The following is a 23797-nucleotide window of genomic DNA, read 5'->3' as shown; positions in this document are numbered from 1 at the left end:
TGCGTGGGCTGTAGTGCTATTGGAAACGTACTGCATGCTTTTAATAGGCGATAACCCGGATCTGCTGCCGTTCTTCACTGTAGACGTCGTCTTCGGTGTTGCCCACCGGTTCGATTTCCGTTTGCAGTCTGCTACACAATAGGAAAACGACAACGTGGTCTCGAGCTCGATGTGCATCCGGGTCTTGTGCCACAATGATTCGCGCTGAGTTGGCGCGTAAGAACTTCCCGCCGAAATGCCCCTCTCGGAGAAGCTGCTGACCCAGGTTGAATTCGGGGAGTGCAAACGTAAGCTTGCTTGAGCCGTAAAAATGACAATGCGCGTTTTGGGGTCACTCGAGCCCCACCCGCTCGGCTCGTGCTGCAACAATTCACGCAACACTTCGCATTACATAGATGTCAGCTACAGTTGAGTCTGTCAATTTTTTAGTGACTTCCAATCTGACATTTTCTCGGTTAGTATGTCTTTCTCGCATTTGTTTTTTCTATTATGCATGAACGAGGTTCTACTGTACATTTGCTTTGTGATATCTTCGGGTTCTTCACTGTTGGTTTTCATTTGTCTTTGTCTAAAAATTTTTGCAGCTGTCCGAGCTGAGTGGTCTGGACCCATCGGTCATCGAAATTGCTAAGGTGAGTGCCCAGGCGTCATGTTTAATTTTTAGTGAGAGCTTTTGGCTGTACTTTCCAACGATGTTCTGTTCCCTAGGCAGAAGTTTGCCTGGGGAATCCCCAGCTAGGATTCAATCCTGAGTCTACAGTGTATGGCTTATTGTACTGTCCTAGTCATCATGTGTTCCTTCTCATGGTGTCATTGTCATATTTGCAATGCCATTGTGTCATCCTGCCACTATCTGGCCAGCTGCCCCTGTTTGGGTGGTATCCAATACTTTGAACATTTTTGATGACCTGAGAAACATCTTTGATTAACCCTCGCACCATCTGGCCAGCTGCCCCTGTTTGGGTGGTATCCAATACTTTGAACATTTTTGATGACCTGAGAAACATCTTTGATTAACCCTCGCGAATTGTGCTTCATAGGACCAGACCCAGAGCTTGAATATTCAGCACATGTAGACAAAACAACTAAGGCTTTTGTTAAGTCAGCGTTATAGAAATGACCAGACAACTGAACACTGTGTTCATTCTGATGGCACTCTGATGGAACACTTGCCTTACCACTCGTCAGCCAACGAGTTGATGAAGGCACTTTGTGCTTTTTTCTATGACTGGCCTGTGCAAATGCCTTTGACTACCAGGGGCGCGATCAGAGATCTTAGTTCGAAACGCCTCAGTTCAAAACGCCTCAGTCCGAAACGTTCAGTTGCTGCGACGTCACAAAGTGGCAGTATGCAAAATTTTTTGAGAATGGCAGGGAGAGAACAGCCAATCGGCAAGCGGTGAACCATTCCATAGCTGCAGCTGCCGTTTGGATCCAATTCAATCCACCAGACGTGCCATGCGAAGCCGGTCTCGTAGCGAGCGGATGATCGCTCGAACTTCACATCTTTCGTTGCGTTCTGCTCCTAGCACGTCGTCAGCTCCTAGCAGACGACGTGCTAATAATCAAAATTATTTATAGGAGTGTGTTGTCATCTTGAAGTCACCTGAAACGACGATGTCCGGGGAGTTCACCACTTGTCGATTAGCGGCTCTCTCCCTCCCGTTGTCACAAATTTTGCATACTGCCACTTTGTGACGTTGCAGCAACTGAACAGAACCCGAAACGAACAAAGATCTCCGATCGCGCCACAGGGCAGTTCATGTTACATGTGCGTGGGATATACTTGATTTTCTTTCTCTCTGGAATACAGTGCCCTGGTCAGTTCCCATGCCCGGTGTCATCGCTGACTGTGCACACAGAGATGGAGTGGCACAGTTCTGCACCCTCCCTCATCTCGTGGCCACTGTACATAGGGGAGGACGGCCTCGTGGTGCTCTACCGGTAAGCACTGGACACTGCACTTGCTGGTACTCCTTTTCTTAGATGTGTTCGGGGCTGGAGTCGTTGTGAACCAGAGTGCAGTGAGATCAGGGAACAACATACTTGCTATTGACCCTTTTCGCCGTGATCCCGTGGGCGCTGCCATGTTTGATCACGTGGTGACGCGTCCATTGCTTGCCTAACTCCCTCCGTTGCCTCCTTGTTGTATGACGCCGGCGAAGCTTAGCAAACCTCTGTTTTCGGAGATATTGTAGACGGTGACTAGATGGACGACACAAAGCTTTGATCACAGCTTCAGATAACATGCAAAAGCGCTTTCGGAGCTGATTAAGCTATGTCCAAACGGCACAAGCAGCGTATGTGGTGCTTGTTCTAAAAGCGGGGCTAAATATGTATTCCAAGCTATCCAAGCTTTCCGATTATGAATTCAGTCAGGATTAGTATGTTTTGCTTTTTGTCTTTATTCGGCAAATATTTTGAAGCAGTGGCTTGTCAGTTTCTGGCTCAGTGAAGTTCCTCGGTGCGGCCACTGTCTGATTATTTTCTGCCTAATTGCGATCACGGGTGTGCTCAGTTCCGATAGATTTGTTCTTGCTGCGCACAAGGCTTGAAACGTAGCTGTTTTGTACATTGTAATACCTTGTAGCAAATATATATTACAGCTAGTAACTCGCTTACTCTTGTGGACCATCATGAAACATTCAGCTTCGACCATTCGTGCGCCATAGGTGTAGTCCGTCATTTATTGTGCGTATACAGTGCGCATATATTCAAGAGTGCGCCCATTCACTTTTCTTGATACGTCGGCGATAGAGTGGGCGTAAGTTCTGCCATTTGGGACAGATGTGTATAGATAACGTGTGCGAAACTTACTATGACGGGAAGCGGCGCTACTCCCTTTGTCATTGTTTAACGAGTGGTACTCACTCTTGCCGGCGTTCTGGGGATGAAGCCGTTTCTTTGAAGGTTAGCGATACAAGGCTGGCAGATGAGCAAATTTCTGTATCCTCGAGGAAACCGGTACATCACGAAAAAGCGCCGGCAACACGTTCGGACAGTTGCAGCAGCAGTCCGCGAACTTGGCCACACAGATTCATTCTATTCCTTAACATGCCAGTCACTATTTTTGCAGCCAGCTACTGCACACGTCTTCAATCCACATGATTCAATATTGCATGATTGGAGCAGAGTGTGTTAGCGAAAGCTCAAGTGCATTTCCGACAGCTGATGGCACAGAAGCAAGGTAGAAGCGGTAATGGTTTCGTATTCGTGCGCGGTCGCTGAGGAGAGGTATGGCGCGCCACCGTGAGCGCCATCTCGTTTCTCTAAAACAAACTGCTCCGCGAAAAGGGTCAATATGAAAGGTCAGTGCTCTTGATATGTTTGTGTGGGGTGTGATCCTTGCTGGTGTGTACACATTGTGTGCATACAATATAAAGGTGTAATTTGGTGTTGTGTGTTGAAATGTTAGTATTTTTGTTGCTGTCAATACATTTTCTATTTAATAAAACAAACACCCTACATTCAGCAATCGTGTGTGATCATATGGGACCCTGCTAAAAACTTAATTCCATATGAAGCCGCAATAATCACGTGGGATTACTATATAGGGGTTATGGGGCATATGGTCTTTAATGCAACTAGCATTCTTGGGGTACTTGCGCCCTTTTTGGGGATGAGCTGTCTATCTATTTGTATGTCTTTAACCGTTTTCCCACAAGCCTGGGTCTCTGAGTAGTCCATAGTCAAATGGGTAGCACGTAAGGCTGCTGTGCCAAAAAAAACAGGATTTGAAACCAACCTGGGTCACTAGATACGTGGCAGCGTGTACAATATATTAAATGGTGTGGAGTGTGAAAAGTGTGGTCTCTTGCAGTGCCTTGTTGAGTGTGTATCATTTGACTTCACACTGACTTCGCCCCTGACCTTGCCAATTCTGCACTAGGAAAACGAACCTTAAACTGCCTGATTTCTTTAATGATTTCTTTAAATAGAGCAGATAGTAAAATGTGGACTCCTGCACTGTCGTTTACTGTACCGTATAGACTTGTGTAAGGGCCACACCTTTATTCTTTTTTTTCGAAATTTTGACGAGATGCAGCCCTTACACGGGACCGAACCTTTTGGTCAAAATGGTGCTGGTGCAGCCTCGCTATCTAGTAGCGGCACACAGAAGTACGCAGCGCACATAAATTTGCCGATGTGTGCGTGCAGCATAGGGACATCGAATTTCATTGCGTCTCCGTTGGAATATTTTTTCCCCCAAATTTCGTGCTGCCAAGTTGGGGGTGCGGCTCTTACATGAGTCTATACAGTATATGTCATTTGACCTTGCCACCGACTCTGCCAGTGACTCCTGCCTCTATGCGTTTCATGCAGCGACCGAACGGAAACTCTCAAGGAGCTAACAGAGGAGGAAAAGCAAGAAATCTCCAGTCGAGAAAATGTCAGGTGCGTTTTTGCCATGTTTCATTTTCCCAATAGCAACTGATTAGAGAGTGACTAGAAGCGTAAATGCAACTGGGAGGGTAGCATTAGTGCCCTTGTAAGAAGCAGGCCTGTGAGAACGGACGAAACATGTCTGCAGGGCTCCCAAGGGCGTTAAGGCCGTCCCATCCCCGAGGAAAGAGCGTGCGCTCAAGATCTACACGGGCAGCCCGCCCAACGACAGCAGCGCGCTGTCCTCGGACACCAAGCCAAGCCTTCACTCTGTGCCTATCGACCTGGACTGAGCAAGCAGTGAGTGAGACTCGCATGTTGCATTGCCAGTATACTACCATATAGTGCGGCCATAGCTGCAAGGCATAGCTGCAAGGCATGCTGCAGTAGTGGTGACTAAAAAAGTTAGTGACATTTCACTTCGTGAACACAGGTGATGCCTAAGTGTATGGGTGCTATAGCGCACATGAAGCTGTTGGCCCTCAGTGCGCCTCGACGGCTAGACTGTCCGCATTGCAGATCGCTCTCAAGATAGGCCTCTGGCACCCGCCCCCATAAGCAGCAGCCGTTGCAGTAACCCCCCCCCCCCCCCCCTTGTGGGAAGACTGCATGCTTTCTCCCCGCTTTCCTCCCTTGCGCACGCAAGATTGAGCCACCAACACCGGCTCGCCGTCGCACGCTTTAACTCGCACATACAGCATACTGCGCAATCACGAGACGAACCCCATACATCCATTACATACAGCACCCGTAGCAACTACCAGAGGAGGTCAACCTAGCGCCTGTCCGCCTACCCTCCCCCTCCGCGAAGCTTCGCCTCTTTTCTCCTTCCCCACTTAGCTCAACGCCACCTAGTCTACTTTCCTCTCTCAGCGCGCTCCTTCGTACTTTCCCGGCGCGGGATTCTTTTCTTCACCTCTGGGCGCCTTCCTCCTCTGCTTCCTTCGCAGCTTCACACTAAACATTGCCAACTTGACAAGTGGGCCACTTACGCTTGCGCGTGAAAGAAAAAAAAACAGATCTGGTGGTATGTAGGCACTTTGTCATGCATAACAAATGGTGGATCAAAAGCGGCCGACCAAAGGAGGCCTTAGCTTGGAGCCAATGTTTCGACAAGGGGACTTGTCGTCGTCGGGACTTGTTTTTGTTTTCTTGACGAAGGTAAGCCCCTTTATCAAAATGTTGCCAGCAGCGACATCCATAGTTTGACCCCTGTTTGAGTCATCTTTATGTGTACTACTTGTTTCAACTGCACCCCCACCCCTTTCGCCACAATCCTGCCGACTCTTTGTAGTCATCAGCTCAGTCCTTTGTTACAGTCGCGGACTTTTTTTCTTTTCTTTTTTTGAACGCTTGATTTTTCAGACCTGCTCCGTTATTTGTTGTTTATTTACCGTATTTTCCGGTCTATAAGTCGCACCTTTGTATTAGTCGCACCCCCCTCAAAACAGCAACTTTTCTGTAAAAAAAATGTGTACAAGTCGCACCAGTGTACAGTTAAACCTGCTTATAACGAACCTCCATATAACGAATTCCTGAATATAACGAAGTTTTTCTATTCCCCGCCGTTACTCCATAGAAGCACATGTATTTGAAACCTCTACGTAACGAGGTGGCAGCAGGAGACTCCCTCGATATAACGAATTTCCCCCTCCAACAACCTAGAGATTTCGCTCCAAATTTTGTCATTTTTACGCGAGCAGCAACCGGAAGCACCTTCTCCGCCGCGACGGAATGCGAAGCGAGCGCACGTGTGCGTGTGTGCGTGCGAGGCGGGCCTGCATCCCTAGACCCGGCGATCCTGCCGCTGCGGGCGTGACCTTTCCCCCTCCCTTCATTCAAACCTGATCCTGCAGCTGGCATAGCCCGCCAAGCCGGCACTCTCTCCTTTTCCAGTTGATGTTGCCGAGGCGCTGGTACACACTGTGACACATCACACTCGATGAGAGCGGACACGCGCTGTCAAATGCCGCGGGCGTGTGGAAGCGCCGCTGGATAAGCGAGCGAAGTGACCTTCGTGCTGTTGTCTATCGCTTCAACGCAAACTGAGCGCCGAGAACACACACAGCACACACGAAGCTACGAGCCACCAGCGCACATACACTGCTAGACTCTGCCCCAACGCATATCGCTTTCAAGATACGGCCCGCGCGACCGCGCGCAGTACGCAGTTGATGCCAGGATACAGTACAACGCCACCCTGCTATCCTTCCCCCCCTCGCTCCCTCGCCGGTGCTTCGAGCGCAGCGGAAGAAGGCGCGCTGCCTCCCTGCTTTTCTTTCTTGCGCGAGATTGAGACGCTGTCGTCGGATCCCCTCGCACTTTTTCACTCGCACATACAGCACATGGCGCGTGGCGACTGCATTATCGCCCTTGGACTTTATACGGAATATCTATGAGCCAAAACCAATTTTACGGCCACAACGCGTCATAGACACCATCCTTACATAGCAAATACGGATCTCAAGGGCCATACTTTTGCTGGCGGAAACCGAAAATACGTCATAGTTGTCGCCCCCGGCACTTTGGGCGGGCCAATGGCACCGTCAAGCCACCAAGCCAAGCGACATGAAAAGTCAAAATGGCCGCTCAGGCCGGCGCGGGGTGGCAGTTCGCAACGTATGATGCGGGAACGGTCCCACAGTTGCGACGCAACAGCGGGGTTACCAATGCATTGGGTTCTATGGGAGCTGTGCCGGGACCGGCCGAAAACAATGTAACAGCCGGGAAAATGCAGCCCCCGGGAACGTAACAGCGGGGTTCTACTGTAACACTATACGACGCTACAACGTCGTCGTGATGCTCGCTCTTCGTTTCCGATGCCTCGCGCCTGGTGTGACATTCCAAGGATGAGTGCTTCGACCAAAACGGAAAACGGGTGCGCGTTAGAATCGAGTAAATACGGTAAGCGTTTCTTTTTCAAATTCTCGTGCCAAACCTGCATATAACGAAATCCTCTTTATAACGAAGTTTTTTGGGAATTTATCAATTTCGTTATATCCAGGTTTAACTGTATAAGACACACCTGTTTGTTCGGTGAGTGATTTAAAAAAAAAATAGTGACGGGTCACGCGCAAGCGTATGGCGGCCATTCCTATATAATTGCAATAGCAATGATATGGACACTCCAGGCCCATTTCTGCTGTCATGGTCGCCGCGATATTCCATATAAAGTCCAAGGGCGATAACATTGTCCCCGCGCGTCGTATGCTGCATGTGTGAGTAAAGGTGTGCAACGGTGAACCGAATCGTGCACAAGGGAGGAAAGCGGGAAGGCAACGCGGGAGGGACAGGGGATCACTGTACTCTGGTAGCAACCGCGTCGTTTGCGCAGCAGTGCGTGCCGTACCTTGAAAGAGATTAGCAGATGCAACGACTTTGGGGTCGATCGACTCTCGATCGGCCTGCCGCCGCTTGCATTGCTGCTCCGTCCTTCTCGCACGGCACTTGGCAAGTCGATCACGAGAACTCGCTACCTCCATAACGCGCACAGACCCTGCATAGAATGCACATAGCAACTGCCAGAGCAAGTCAACCCAGCGCACGTGGCCATAGCATCGAATCCGATTTTGACAGCAGTTGTTCTGAAAAAAAAAAAAAAAAACATAGTATATAAGTCTCACCATTCTACAAGATGCACCGACGAAAAATTCCGATAAAAAAATATTATAAGAAGCCAACAAACAATGACACCAAGAACAACATAGGGGAAATTACTCGTACTAATTGAATTAAAGCAATTATAAAGAAATTATATAATGGAAATGAAAACGGATGAAAAAACAACTGTCCGCAGGTGGGGAACGAACCCACGTCTTCGCATTACGCGTGCGATGCTCTCACCATTGAGCTACCGCGGAGCCGTTCTCCCATCCGCTTTCTGGGGTATTTATGTTTTACAACTGGAAGTAACTCTGGAAGTGTTAGCCAGCGCCACCACTCGCAAACCTAGGGGCGGATGTGGAACATCCTTTCTGCCGCAGGCCTCACGAGCACTGTGAACTTTTTGGGTGATGGCAACTGGTCAATCAACCCACATATGCTATCTGAAGGCATCAATGTTGCCGGATTCGAGCCCTCGTTATGTATTGAACGACAAGAAACGAGAAGAATGTTCAATCCGGCAACATTGATGCACAGGACTAAATTCTGTAAATTAATTTTTTGTACGGCTGGCATTGAAAAGAAAATTGAATTTTAGCATCAACACATTTTTTCAGACTGCCGAGTTATTTGCAATTTCTGCAGTCCCCCTACGAGTCAAAAAAAATGATCAGTGACTGTGAAGGACTGCACGTGATGAACGGCTATCTCAAGTTCTTTGCTCATGCTTTCGTTTGCAGGCCACCCAGGATCGCGACACTGCTGCCTAGTGGTATTTTTCTTCAAAGAGGACACTAGTGATCGACCGAGTGACTGTGACTATGCGCGGCAGGACGAGTGCAGTGCCCCGCAGCAAAGACGGCAGTGACAGCAATGGGGACCGTCTCGCCGGCTCCGGACTGACGCCGGCGACTTGTCTCTCCTCGTCAACAACGGAAACGTGCATCCCGGTGCAGAAACTGTGTCAACATCTCTTTCGTGTCAAAGAAGCTTCGACGGGCAGCTCGAAGCGTGCACCGAAAACGTGTCCACATCTTAACGTGCCTCCTACCGTTTGCCTCCTTGCCGCCTTTGTTTTGCTGCGTCTATTTCTTTTTTTAGCTTTTTTTTTAACGTATAAGGAGACTTCAGCCACTTCCTCAGCAGTTCTGACACACTTTTTCTGTTTACTTTTTTCAAACACTTTTATTCGCTGCTCTAGCCCATCAGCTGCATCTATGCTGGCAGGTTTATTCAGAAAGTGGCGAGGCCGACGACCTGCTCCAAACCCCTCACCACCTCTCAGGTACAGCAAGCTTTTTCGCAAGATTTCGGATCTCAGCAGCAGCCCCCCATTTGGCTTTTTATGCAGGGCTCGACTTGTACGCCGCCACGTAGGTTAACATGTGGCTTTGAGTAAATTGTGATGCGTAGAAGAGTTTCCATATAGAAAGTTATTATGACTCGAGTTGTCTTATATTTCTTTTTTCTTCGAAGGCGTTTGTAAACGGAAAGTAACTAAACACACTCGTCGAAATAGGTTGTCCGTACCAGGTGAGAGCATTGGTATTCAAGAAAAGCATTGGAATTTCGAAGCTCATTTCAAATTCCTGAGCATTGTCGTTTTGCAAGTGATTTCCTGAATAGTCGGACTACTTTGGTCCTAGTTATGAATGCAGTGTTTTACTGAACATTGTCAACCAGTGCTTTTTGATGTTGTTTTAAAGTAGTTTCGTTTTCCTTATCAATGATTGTGCAAAAGCTGGCAGTCTGACACACCGGTGAAGTATTTATCAGATGTGTCAACAAATAATGGCACACTTCGTTTTAGGTTGCCCAAAAACAAGATATTCTAGTTCTGTATATGCATAGTCTTTCAAATGAATGTTGAGATGCGGTCACTCGGTGTAAAGTCCATTTTAACTGCTTCATCACCTGGTTTAATTATAGAGGTATTGAGTACATCATAAACTAAATACATGTAACTGTGGCCATATAAAGATTGGTATGGGTCATCCCTAAAAGCATCCAGAGGGTGCTACATATATATAGATTTGGCTGTTCTGGAACTGCATCAAGCCAACAGTCAACTTTTAATCTGGTGTTAAAGCATTGCCAGTGCATGATCATGATGTGTCACCATTTTACGATGGTCCTGGAGTGCTTAGACTGTGTGACTCATACCACCACGGTCTGTAGAGAGAATAGCCCAGTTGCATGCTGAATTGCAGTAGCCATTGTAACCAAAGACCACTGAAATACTTCAGCCTCACTGGCTTTTTTGTGCGAGCACACAGCAGGGAGCCAATGGGGCTCTTCAATGGTCTTGATTTAAATGGCCTTAAAAGTGAGCATGTGACAGTCGTGTATTATGCAGTCACACAGGAATCCTTTTTGTGCGCACATGCAAAAACCTGAATTAGGCAAATCTAGGCAATTGTCGAGTTTTTTTATGTGGCAGCATATTCATTCAATGAGCCGTTTTCTTCACCGCAAGTTCTTTTTTGGTTTGTCTCTGTTGTGTTCCCGTTTTATTTCATTTCTTATTGATGCGTTACAATAACCTCTGCAGCCTGCATTACCCTGTCTGTAATGTCTAGTCTGCCCCGCGAATTTGAAGACACAGGATTGAGCTTTGCTTTTGTAACATGGCAAAACTTTGAAATGGTTTACCATCGTCTTTTTTCTTCTTTTATTTTCCTTTCGGTGTTTTTATCCCTCGTGCAAGTTCATTTGCCTGCTGCAGTACAGCAGGTGGTAATTACAAGACGTGTTCAGCAATCATTTCTTTTGTGCACCTTTTACTGAGAAACAGAAAAGTGCAGTGTTGTTCTTCAGCATCACCCAATTTGCTCTTAAGCAGGAAGAAAGCAGTGGCCTTCATCTGCAAAACGGTATTAAAGTTTCAATTTCACAAAAGCAACCATTTTCGCACCGTCCAGCTCTCGGTGCATTTGTTTAGCCGTGCATTGTACTCTGAACAACATTGTACAATCCATTTCATGTGCTGACTTCGTTCTAGATGATTTAGGCCTGTTCTTTGATCAAACAACTACAGGTCACTTTGTATCCTAATGAACAGGGTAATCCATCTTAGGCTTGTTTGTAGGGTTCCCAGAGCAGCAAGGGGGTGGTCTATGTAGACTACCCTCTTGCTTTGCTGGGTAATGTGCATGATCCTTTCCCTGCGAGAGGGTATTCTCCATCTTTGTAGAATAACCTCTTCCGGGTGGAGGCATTGTAGACTGCCATCATAGTCTAGGCGTTGTAGAATATCGCTTTGCTGTGCTGGGTAGTCTACGACTTCCGTTTAGCTGGCTCTATTGCAAGGGTGTGGTCTGTCTTGCAAACTTCTGCCTTGCTGTTGAAACATCGGGAACTTGTCATCATAGTTTAGGCTATGCAGACTACCCTCGTGCTGTGGTTTGCAGCAATTTCTCTGCTAGACTTTTTTTATCCTGAATGTGGATTGGAGTCCTGTTAGTTCTCAGCGGACTAACGGTTCGCTCTGTTCAGCCATTTATTACAGTTTCTCCTAAATCTGCATGTGAAACACAGCCAGGAGGTTAGCTCCAAAATAGGTTTTGTCTGTGGCTGCTGGACATTTGAAAGCAGTCCATCAACTTTCAGGGGGCGTACGAAATCGACAGCGTTGCTGTGATCGGCAGTGGATTCACCTCTATTGTTCACTGTAGCCGATTGTATCGTTCGGTGAAAAAAGGGTCGGAACACTGCTGAGGTCTCGCTTTAACCCATTTGCTAGTCTAGATTCCTAACATTTTTCTGAGATGCAGTTGTGGTACTAACTTTCATGAATGTGATACGGTGGGCAGCCAGAACAAGCTGCCTTGGCGAGCAGCCATTTTTGTGGTAATGTGACTAGCTTTCCAAGAACACATCCGATGTAAGCATTTGCCCAGACGGAGCACCACGTGAGTTTGGAATGACTGCAATGTTTTCCTATGAGAACAGTTCCCATGATGTACTGGTGATGGTGAAAGGCACTTGTGGAGTTGCCACATGTGCAAAAAAAATTGGTTTTGGTCGTTTCTGTAACGGCCAACATTTTCGTGTGCCTTGTGGCATAAGTTTGCGCCACGCAATACAGGGCAGTGATGTATTGTGATGCACTTAGAGCTCTGTAATTGTATTGGTCATCAAACCTTGCCTGAATACCCGGCTGGCTCCAGTGCCACCTCCTAGGACCAGGAAATTAGATTCTAGTAACTCTTATCAAAACCTTGCTTCGTTAAAGAATTAATGTGTAAGTGGCTCTGCTGGCTAAACCACTGGATTTTTGGTGCACAGGTTTCGCACAGAGGTAGCATTCAACATTAGTTTTGGTGCAGTTGATATTGCCTGCTTCGTCCAAAATAAAGAGCAAGTGTCACACCGTCTGGTACAATGCCAAACCGACAATGTTTTTGAGCATCATGTTTGGGCATAGTCAGATATTATGTGCCTGCTTTGTCCAGAATAAAGCAGAAGTAGTGAATCATCTGGTGCAATTCCAAGCAGAAAAATGTAGATTTTCTCTGCTAAAGAAACAATGACACCACTTGTCACCAGGAGGGTGAAAAGGGGTGCCACTGTTCCTTCCACTGAAAAAAAATCTTCATTTTTCATCTAGTATCACTACAGACAATGCATACTTGCAATTCGATCATTTACTTCAACACAGGCAGTGCAACATTCAAGCATGGCGTCGAACAAAATGCACCATTAGATGTCATTTCTGTACGGAATTTGAGCTCGAATGAGCCATTGGTTCATCTGCAAGAGCTTTTTCAACCTGGATCCCTTATGAATGAAACAGTCATGTCTCACTGCTGTGTCGTATTTCCTTCTACTCGGCTAGCGTGCGGATAAGTGATGCAGTTGTCCACAAGTATAGGTAGATTGTCGAGTCATTAAGGGCTTAGTGTAATATTTCAACTGGTGTGATGGTAGAGCTCTGATGTCCTGATGCCATGTGGGTGTAACTTTATGGTTTAGCTGCGATAAGCTGCAAGGCAAATACATTTACTGCACGTGAGTTTAGTGTGTTGGAGGATAAAACTAGACTGCAGTCACTGTCTATTCCATAATGGAGTGTGCCACGAGAGAGGGAAGTGTCGCACGAGTGTTTGGGGGCAGTCATCATGAAGTGGCCTTTCTTAACTGCATTGGCACGTAACAACTTAAAAGCAGACCTTTTTTTTTTTTTTTTCTGTAGCACTGGATCTAATGCTTAGAGAGCTTCTCAGCCATTTTGTACAACCAATTTCTATATGGGGCCTCTAATGTGAAAGAAGACACGGGGGAAATGCTTTGTCAATGAAAGCATGCCGGGGGATTTTCCTTATAAAATTTAGAAAATTGTTTATGCTGTGCAGTGCTGCAAAAAGTGCCCTGTGATAGATTTTTTTTTTTTTCTCAGGCTCATTATCGTGCATTGTGGCGCATGGAGCTGAACACCGTCTGATTGTGGTGTGTTCTTCATTTGAATTGAAATGCTTGAAACAGCTCAAAGTTGAGCACTGGTTTAGTGGATGTCGCTTCCGTTCAAGGGAATGGAACCAGCTGAAGACTGTGTTGTTGTCACGGTTATGCATGAAACAAACTGGCCCGAGGTTTTACGTCCTGGTAGTATGTATACCAAGAATAATTGTTTTACCATTCACCATTTGGCTGAGGGGAAGAGACGTTTTCCCGGTGTGAAAGAAGTCGGCTGCTTCAAGTTTGTGTGTTCCCGGTTAAGAGCATTTACAAAACGTTTTGTTCGTGAACCCGGCACGCAGAGCATGCTACATAATGCAAGACGGGAGTTGTGTGCATGCTTTTCTTTTTTTGTATTGTGTGCGTGTATGCGCATCACGTACGAGATGTGTCTGTATAGTGGCTGCAGTTCATGCCTTGACAGATTGATTACGGTTTTATTATTTATTGATATTGAAGGGGGCACGTCGCGCCGGAATAAATATATATTGCCGAGTTTTTTTCCGAAGTTTTGGCGTTTTCTTGTTCTCAATTTCATTCACACCTGTTGGCTCACTGCGGGCGTTGTCTGCCGACTTGGCTGTAAACCATTAGAGGAAGAGCAGTCTAGCGTGCATGTGCTGTGTTACAGCATCATTGCTCAAAGATCGGCGAAAATGTCTTTTTTTCGTGCCAACGATGATCAACATCCCTTTCGAAACTGTGTTGGCTGTACGCGCGAAAGCTTGCTCTCTTCAGCTTTGTAGTGTATCGGAACACATTCGTCTGCTACACACGAAGCTAAACCATTCAAACTAGCAAGTTAGCTTCGTCGCATGTTTTCACTTACCCACCTCGGCGGCTCTTGGCTCTTGCTGCCGAGCATGTACGACCGCGTTTGAGGAAATGTTGCAGATTTGATGTCAAATTGTGATGAGAGCAGACAGCAAAAAATGCTCGTGTATCGTGCACATTTGGGTGCCAGCGTTAGCAACCAGTGTCAGAGGGCGCTATTCTCGGCCCCATAGCCCTCAACTGCGAGGGAGACACCGACGGTGTCGTTCAAGTTCCTGCTTGACACGGGGGCTTTAGATGAGAGGCTCTAGTGGGGCCGCTGTCTAAAAGTATGCACTGCTTCTCTTTTCCCTATCCATCCGCATACTTTCACTCCATTTCGATCCTCCCCAATGCATAGTAGCAGACTAAGCGCACCAGCTCTGGAGAGCTGCATTCCCTTTAGGAGGTACAGTCGAACCCGGATATATCGAATCTGAAGGGGATCACAACAAAGTTTGATATATAGGTATTTCGATATATCAAATAAAAATTGTATACAAACATTTTCAAGGGGATTTCACTGCTGTTCGTTATACACACTAATTTGTTATATGTGGGTTTGATATATCCGGGTTCGACTGTAATGCAAACCAGATTTGTATGTAACGATTCACGTGCAATTACCTGTAATCACATTTTTCCATAGTTTTGTAACTGATTGATTACTTTTTAATGCGTAAGTGAGTATGTTTACGATACTTCATGCCCTTTCCGGGAGCTATCTATCGATGTATGTTTGCATCTAACCAATTTGGGTCACTGAGTATGTGCACATGCGTGCGACTCAACGAACCTCTTTCATGCCAACATGGGTCGCTGCAGGTGTGGGTCTTAGCCACCGCCGCTCGAAGAAACTCTTTAACGCCGACTTGGAGCACTGGCTATGTGCCACTTGGTCCATGCTGGTCTTCGATGAGCTTCTTTGTAAGCGCGGAAGTTGCCGGCGTGCTTCGGAAAAGGTTAGAGGACAGTTCAGTTGCGTTGATAGGGCATATGAAACCCCTTGTGCTTCCTCATTGGAGCGCGCGGGAACCGATTCTTCATGGATTTCCTACGCACGTTTTGAAGCGCACACGTCCGCCAGTTCTGGCGCCACATTGATGGCATGCTGCGACTTGCAGCTCGCAAAGGGGGTGCGCAATTTAAAATGTACGTAAACAGCAATATATATATATATATATATATATATATATATATATATATATATACATATATATAATGTGTGTGTGTGACGCGAGCAGGAGGTTGCGGACGGAAACAAACATGGTCGCCCGAACACTGCATTTTAACTTCATCTTCCTCTTTCACCATTATTACACCTCTTGGAGTTGCTGGGACCACACTTTCTGCTGTGGGTTGGCTGATGGGGAAGTCCACGTCCGAGTTTCTTGAGGAGCCAATTCTAAGGGCATGCGTATGTCGCCCGGAGTGCAACAGCCAGCCTCGGCCACCTGAGCTCTTCTGGACGTCACTGGGAGTTGCTGAGGTAGTGTTTCCATCAGAATTAGCCTTTGATTTGTTTTGCAAATTGACGTAGTAATCTGTCGGTAGCTGGTACAGTGCTCGCTTGTGCGGACGGTGCAGTGCATTAGTGGGAAAGGAGGAAGACGAAGATTAAAGTCAGTGTTCGGGCGACCACGTTTGTTTCCGTCCGCAACCTCCTGCTCGCGTCACACACACACACACACACATACTGTGCATTAAAGTTGTTTTAAAGTGAAAATATGAAAGCATGAGAAAAGATTAGGTAGGGTTATTCAAGCGCAGAGCCGGTAGCGCAGGTGGCGCCACATCCAATGGTGCCTCTTCGCGCGTCTTTTTTTGCCGAACTTGAAACTTTCGGCAGCGGTGGGGGGCGGTTCATTCATGCTGTTCGCTTGCTTAAAGTTTGAGCTTTCGAGTGGAGAACTTCGGATCGTGTTTGCAGGAACGGCAGCAACGACACCGCTTCATTTCGATTCGGTAAGTGATTTTATTATGATGAAGGGTTCCTACTTTGTTGGAATCGTGTTGCACGATTTGAACGGCACGAACGTCAGTTAATGTTTCGGATTGTTGCGTTCATGCAGTCTCAGGAGCCGTGCTTTTTTTTTTAGGTTTGTTAGCAGCATTTTTCTTCTGCCTCTTTGCAACGGGAATATGGTACTGACTGAGGCTACGACGGGAGCTCTGTAATTAGCCATGTCCTGATGTTAAACAGTTGCGGTACTATTAATACTGTGCACCGTATTTGAACATGGTCGCGTAAATAGCGCTCGCAGGCTGCGACTACAGACGAAAAATAAGCAAAAACACAAATATTTCGCATGAAAGTCGCTTCAACACCGGTCGTTGACCTTTCAAATCACCCGCCGTGGTGGTGCAATGGCTTCAATTAAAGTATGGGGTTTTACGTACCAAAACCACGATGAGGCACGCCGTAATGGGGGATTCCAGAATAATTCGGGCCACCTGGGGTTTCTGTAACGTGCACGAAGTACACGGGCGTTTTCGCATTTCGCCCGCATCGAAATGCGGCCGCCGTGGCCTGGATTTGATCCCGCGACCTCGTGCTCAGATAGCAGCCCAACACCATAGTCGCTAAACAACCACGGCGGGGGTAGAGGATTCGGCGTTGCGCTGCTAAGCCCTATCGAATCCCGGCCACGACGGCGACAATTCGATGGGGGCGAAATGCGAAAACGCCCGTGTGTACCGCGTAGTCATGCGTAGCCCACGCAGTGTGGGAATCGAATTAATCGAAGCTTTCTGTGCTGTTCGCTTTGACGGTAATTGGCAGTGATGCTGATGGCGAGTGTTTAATTTCTTCAGCGTTTAGTGCAATACTAGAGCAGTGAGTTGATGTTAAACGTTACGTTGCGTTCACCACTGCTGTTTGCATAGTTCACGTGCAAAGCACACAGCTAAACGTGTTTGCATGTCTTCAGGCATTGTTGCGTGCCATTGTTCGTAACCTTCGAGAAGGTTGGCATTGTCATTGCCTCGCGCGGCACGTCGCATCGTGGCAGAAGTGTTAAACTTTAATGGAATTGTACCGGGGCTGTTCGTGACAAAACGACCACAATCGGATAATGAGGCACGCCGTAGTGGCGGACTCCAGATTAATTTTGGCCTTTAGCGAGCACCTAAATCTAAGCAAACGAGCGATTTTGTATTTCGCCCCCGTCTAAGTGCGGCTGCCGTGGTCGGGATAGAACCCGCCTCGAGTAACGCCGTAGCCACAAAGATACCGCGGCGGGCACCGAAGTGTCACCTCCCCTCTGGACTGTTGCACGTTAGTGCAAAGGTAAGTGCTGCATTTTCTGGCGTCGCCTTTTACTGCATACCACGAACCACCTCGTGATGTGGAGTGCAAGACAGCAGCAGCAGGAAAGTCGAAGGAAAAGGTAAAGAAAGCTTCGCTGTATTAAATTTCTCCCGATGCTGAGCGGAATCGAAACCACGTCACAAGGGTTCCTCAAGGGCAGCAAGCCGACGCATTGGCATTGACCCTTTTCGTGGCGATCCCGTGGGCGTTGCCATGCGTGATCACGAGGTGATCATGAGGCATTGCTTGCCTCGACTGCCTCCGTTGTCGCCGTGTTTACAATTAATGTGTATGACGCTGGTGCGGCTTAGCAAACCTGTTTCGGGAGATATCGTAGACGGTGACTGGGCGGACGACACGACGCTTCGGCCACAGCTTCAGATGACCTGTAAAAGCACTTTCGGAACTGATTAAGCTTTGTCCAAACTGTGCGAGCAGCATATATGGTGCTTCCTCTAAAAGGAAGGCTAGATGTGTTTTCGGCGCTATCCAAGCTTTCCGCTCATGAATTGAATCAGGATTACAGTGTTTTGGTCTTCGGTCTTTATTTGGGGCAAATATTTTGAAGCAGCGGTCACTATCTGATTATTTTCTGACTAATCGCTCGTGGGTGTGCTCAGTTCCGTTAGATTTGTTCTTGCTGCGCACAAGGCTTAGAACGTATTTGTTTTGTACATTGTAATACCATGTAGCAAAGACTTATTATCGCTAGTAACTCGCTTACTCTTGTGGACCGTCACGAAACATTCAGCTTCGTCCATTCGTGCGCTATCGGTGTAGCACCGTCACTTATTGACGGTGCGCATATATTCAAGTGTGCGCCCACTCACTTATTCCTTGACACGTAGGCGAAAGAGTGGCGTAAGCTTCCGTGCCGGTTGGGGTAGATGTGTGTAGATACTGTGCGCGAAACCTACTATGACAGGAAGCGGTGCTACTCCCTTTATCGTTGTTTAACGAGCGGTGCTCACTCTTGCCAACGTACCGGTGCTGAAGCCCTTTCTTTCGAGGTTAGCGATACGAGGCTGGCGGATAAGCAAATTTCTGTATCCTCGAGGGAAGCCGTACATCTCGAAGTGCCGGAAACACGTACGGACAGTTGCAGCAGCGGTCCGCGAACTTGGCCGCACATATTCATTACATTCCTTAATACGCCAGTCACTATTTTTGCAGCCAACTACTGCACACGTCTTCAATCTACACAATTCAATCCACCATAATTGGAGCACAGTGCGTTAGCGAAAACTCGGTTGCATTTCCGACAGCAAGGCATGACGCGGCAATGGTTTCGTATTCGTGTGCGGTCGCTAAGGCGACGTATGGCGCGCCCCCGTAAGCGCCATCTCGTTTCTCTAGAACAAACTGCTCCGCGAAAAGACTTAATAGGCTGTGCCACAAATGCCCTGTGTATGTGCCTCTTTGCAATGATTTTTTTTTTCACCCCAACGCTTTAGCGAGCTGCGCCATGAATGCACTTGGTATGTGCCGCTCTTCTGAACCTCTCGCCAACTTAGGTCACCGTGCCACTGATTGTGCGGCAAGCGAGTAAACAATTCTCAGCGTTCGCAGGCGCGCCGCGCGTGGACTTCTCGGCATTGCCAATAGATGGCGTAGCGTGTCCAAAAAGAAGCGCGAAAGTGGAGTTCGATGCAGTACACGCCTTGTATTGACCCTTTTCCCGGCGCTTCCGTGGGCGCTGCCATGTTTGATCACGTGGTGACGCGGCCATTGCTTGCCTCAGCTGCCTCCGTGTTTACAATGCAAGCGCGCGACGCCGGTGCGGCGCACCAAACCGCCGTCTCAACGCATATCGTACACGGTGACTGTGTGGACGACACGAAGCTTTGGCCACAGCTTTAGAGGACATGTAAGTGCTTTCATAGCTCATTGCGCCTTCTCCGAACGGCGCGGTGCGGTGCTTGTACTAAAAGCGAGGCTAGAAATGTATTCCAAGCTGTCCAAACTTCCCGCTTATGAATTAAATCAGGATCACTGTTCTCGTTCTTTATTTGGCAAAAATTTTGAAGCAGCGGCTTGTCATGTTTCTGACTCAGTAATACTAAGTTGCTCGGTTCCTCGGTGAGGCTATTATCTGGTTGTTTATTTTCAGCCTAATCGCGCTAGCGGGTGTGCTCTGCTGCGATAGATTTGTTCTTGCGGCGCACAAAGCTTGGAATGTAAATGTTCTGTACTTTGTGGTAGCTTGTAGCAAAGACGTGTTACAAGGTAAATACATCTGGTAGCGAAGCTTCCATAGAAGCCCATACGTTCAAAACATGGTTGCTTACCGGCGGTTCATGGGGCTTAGCGCCATCTGTGTGAGGAGGGAACACTTCCGGCGGAAGAAAAAATAATTTGACGTCATATCCGTCAAAAAAGAAGTGACGTCATTTTGTTCTCATAGGCGCGAAATTTGTTTTCGGAGGCCTGCCATTAGAGCTGTATATTTAAATGCCCCGCCATTCGACTTCATGGGCGTTCCGAGTTTTCAGCGCGAAAAGCGATGCCGGAAAAGATCAGCCGTACGGGTGCCGAAATCGCATCGCTACACAGAACATACTTTCTTTGGAGGCCGACGAACGGTTTGGCCGTAGATTGCGTAGAGTGCTCGTCCTTTCGTTGGACGCCAAGGCCGTCGGCCAGCACTGTTGCACGAACTAAAGTAAACAAGTATCTGACGGTCGCAACTCACTACTTTTGACTGCGCAGGTTAAGAAACAATAAAACTACCCGCGTAACCTAATTCAGACAAACGTCGACATGCAAAACAGCACAGCATGTGAGGGGAGCGTATTGTAACAGGTGAACTTTACGAGCGCGCCTTTCCAAGCACTCCAAGAGTTGCATGCTATTGCAAGTGATAGCGGCGTCAACGCCCGCTGCTATCGATGGGCGCTCTCACGGTGGGCCCTGAAAAAAGGTATTCATTGATAATGATCTAGTAAAATACAGTTGTATCTTTTCTCACCATGCGTATATAAAATGAATTAGGAATTTTATTTTCACTGAATGAATCTAACTGCGTCTCGCTTTAATTTAAAAACGCTTTTTTTCTTTCCCAGTGTTTATTCTCTCCAAACATAGTCGCGCTTCAATCGCTGCTCCCATAACCACCCTTGCTGATGTCGGTGACAATTGGTTCTGAACCGCTTTTCGCCCGAAGCTTCGCGACCTATGTGGATCGACCTTGCGTGTTATCGCTAGTCCGCCGCTTACTCTGTGGACCGTTACGAAACGTTCAGCTTCCAACATTCGTGTCTTGGTGTAGTCGCCGTCACTCACGCTTCAGCACATTGATTCAAGTGTGCGCACATTCACTTTTTATTGATACGTTGGCGATAGGGTGGGCGTAAGTTTGCGTGCGAGTAGGGGTAGATGTGTGTAAATAACGTGCGAGAAACTTACTATGCCAGCAAGTGGCGTTACTTCCTTTTGTAACAAGCGGTACTCACTCTTAAGTGCCGATGTTGCGGAGTTGAAGTCCTTTCTTTGGAGGTTAGCTATACAGCGCTGGCGGATGAATTATCCTTTTTTATCCTCAAGGAGAGCCATGCATCGCGAAGGGTCGACAACACAGGCAGTCATTATGTAGCAGCGGCGACACAGGTTGATTCCATTCCTTAATATGCGAATCATTATTTTTGCGGCTAACTACCGCACACGTCTTCCCTTTATCGTTACACATTTTGCAGCATGAATTAGGCACAGTGCATTAGCGAACACCCACTTGCATTTCCGACAGCTGATCGCATAGTAGCAAGGCAGAAGCAGTAGTGGTTTCGTATTCGTGAGCATTCGCTGAGGCAACGAATGGCGCGCCGCCGAAAGCGCCATCTCGTTCCTCTAGAGTAAACTGCTCGGCGAAAAGGGTCAATTGCAGTACGTACGTTGTCACTATACCGAATCAATGCTAACGCATTACCGTCGCCAGTCACCGTGAGACGGGTTCCGCCGCTTCTTTTTCCCTCGGTATATAATACGCTTACTGTAGGTAAGTAACTTTTGTAGCGTTAGCTACACTGGCCTAGCCAAGCCCGTTTCGCGCGGCACATCAAGAGCCGTGCTGCGCATGCGCAAGGATCAGTGATGTCACACGGCTTGCGCACCGGAGCCACCGGAGCCGGCACCTCTCGCGCACTCCGCCGCCGCCGCGCGCGACTCACCGCCGCCGGTCTGCGCATTCCAGAGGAGTGACGTCGTAGCCGTGGTAGACGCACTGGCGCCGGCGCGCGCTCGCTGTGCAGTCGCCGTCTGACACTGCGCTGGAGCCGCTGCGCTTCTGACTGGCGTTTGCCAGTGTGGTATAGCCATGGAGAAGGAGAGCGCAAATGCTGCTCAACAGCGCAGAAGAACGGAGAAGCTTGACTCATCGGATCCCGAAGTAGTTGCCTGGCAATTAGCGGTTGAGCGTAGGAGACAACCAGGAAAGCTAAGAATAATCAGCTGAACCTTTGCTAACGCTACGTATATCCTGGCATAGCCGAGCTAAGCCACTGCAACTTTTTTTTTCAGTAATCGATATTAGATGTAACCAGTTGCTTTATTGACGAAACAAGCTGTAACGGGCGACGCAGCTTTGCGCACTTTGGCCGCTACAACGTAAAATGATTCCAAACTGTTTTGATTCCGATTTCTGCAATCAGCATCCACGATTGGTCAAAACATTTTCCGGCCACTCCCAGCTTCGCCTGTCTGTCACGTGACGTCACGAAAACCGCAATAGCTCCCCATCTGATATAACGTGTACACACTGATTATGCATGATTAAACAGCACAAAAGAAAAATAATTATTCCTTATTCGACACCTTTTCACCATCAGGCCTCTGCTATTGGTCCAATGTTTTCTGGATACGCCCACTTCGCCTACATGTCTGTCACGCGACCTCACAAAACCGCGAAAACTCACCACGTCGACGTGTATGCGAAAAAAATGCATTAATATGCCGAACAAAACTGAAATTTTTTCTGTATAGCCACAGACTGCCCGTTCCGAAAGAAGATGGCTGCCCGCCGTTCGCTCAGGTCCTCGCTACTCGCATCTGCCGGTGAGCATGTATTTATTTGCGCATGATAAACCTTTTTGCGTGGCAGTAAAACGTTATCGAGCCCTTTCGGCACGTATACGACATCGCTCTGCCGACTCTTCCTTGCTGAGGATCCGTTTTAGCGGCATTCTTATCCTTCCGTTGCACGCCGCCGCGATTTTCGACCAGCCACCGCAAGCTAAGTAAGGCCATAGGTAAGGCGCGAAGCGGACCAATCGGAGAAGCCGGCACCACCCTCTTCATGCAATTATCTATTTTCACTGTGCTGGCTCATACCCATCGAAACCCTCTCCACTATAGCGTGCTCGTCGCCTCTTGTCAGCCAATTAGATAAGAAAAACCGCTGAGTGTAGACAATGTCATTGGTTTTGAAAGCGAACAAAGGTGACCTCCCATAAACGAGGAGAGTGTTTGATTGGGTTTTTCAGACAACGGTGCGCGTCACCTCCCGATGCTTGCGTCGGTGGTTACGTAAGTTTGACGTCAGGAGTTTGGAATAAAAACAGTTTGGAATCATTTTACGTTATAGGGACCTTGAATTCGGCAGGAGCTACAGCAGAACGGCCGAGGTCGTGTCACGCAGCATCCTCGCGAAATCGCACATTCATGCGGGCAAACCCGGCGCTTAACTAAGGTCACGCGATCTGCATTGCTGGCACTGCATTTTGCATCTCGCGATGGTTTCGCGTGTCTATGCGACACGAGCGCCATCACGTCAGAATACGGACGTTGATTGAGTTATGGGGAAGCTTAGCTCGGGCCCAACTCCGATTCCGCCTTTTCAAATACATGGGAAATGCAGAAATGCGCTTTTCTGAGATAACTCCTAGACATATTTTAATGAAATGTGTTGAATTTTAGTGGGAAAGTCTGTAGTTGTGGCAACTATTAGATGCGTAATTTTGACTTAGATTCTCAACTTTTTTTACAAATGTTGCCAAAAAATTGGCAAGTTTGAATAGAAATACGAAGTTTACAAATCCGTAAATCTGCACCAAATACAGATATCGCAGTTCTGTAAACTGAATCCGTTAAAACATACTGGAAAATGTTGATATATCAATTTTTATCTTACGTGAATCTGTTGCTAACTTAGAGGGCTTTGCAAAAGTGCTACTCGCATATTAGAGAGGTTTAGCTTGTCCGGTAATCGGGTAAATGCGGGCGGACCGGGCGTTGGGGCGT

General features: G+C 47.6%; 1 protein-coding gene and 1 non-coding gene across 4 annotated transcripts in view; one reads left to right on the top strand and one right to left on the bottom strand.

The window, feature by feature from the left end:
* The window catches only part of LOC119464182 (ubiquitin carboxyl-terminal hydrolase 47-like), a 74679-nt gene extending 60754 nt beyond the window's left edge, over window positions 1-13925 (top strand). For all 3 annotated transcript variants that reach the window (XM_037725041.2, XM_049656308.1, XM_049656307.1), the window contains exons 30-34: window positions 585-632; window positions 1814-1944; window positions 4324-4395; window positions 4532-4683; window positions 8727-13925. In XM_037725041.2, the coding sequence (XP_037580969.1) occupies window positions 585-632; window positions 1814-1944; window positions 4324-4395; window positions 4532-4676 (396 nt within the window). In that variant the 3' untranslated portion in view covers window positions 4677-4683; window positions 8727-13925. The remainder of the gene's footprint in view (window positions 1-584; window positions 633-1813; window positions 1945-4323; window positions 4396-4531; window positions 4684-8726) is intronic.
* Trnat-cgu (transfer RNA threonine (anticodon CGU)) lies at window positions 8172-8243 on the bottom strand. Its single transcript has one exon. It is a non-coding gene; the product is annotated as a tRNA-Thr (tRNA).
* Window positions 13926-23797: the final 9872 nt, after the last annotated feature.

This window comes from Dermacentor silvarum, chromosome 9, assembly GCF_013339745.2.
Source record: "Dermacentor silvarum isolate Dsil-2018 chromosome 9, BIME_Dsil_1.4, whole genome shotgun sequence".
NCBI lineage: Eukaryota > Metazoa > Arthropoda > Arachnida > Ixodida > Ixodidae > Dermacentor > Dermacentor silvarum.
This window is presented reverse-complemented; position numbering and strand designations above follow the sequence as displayed.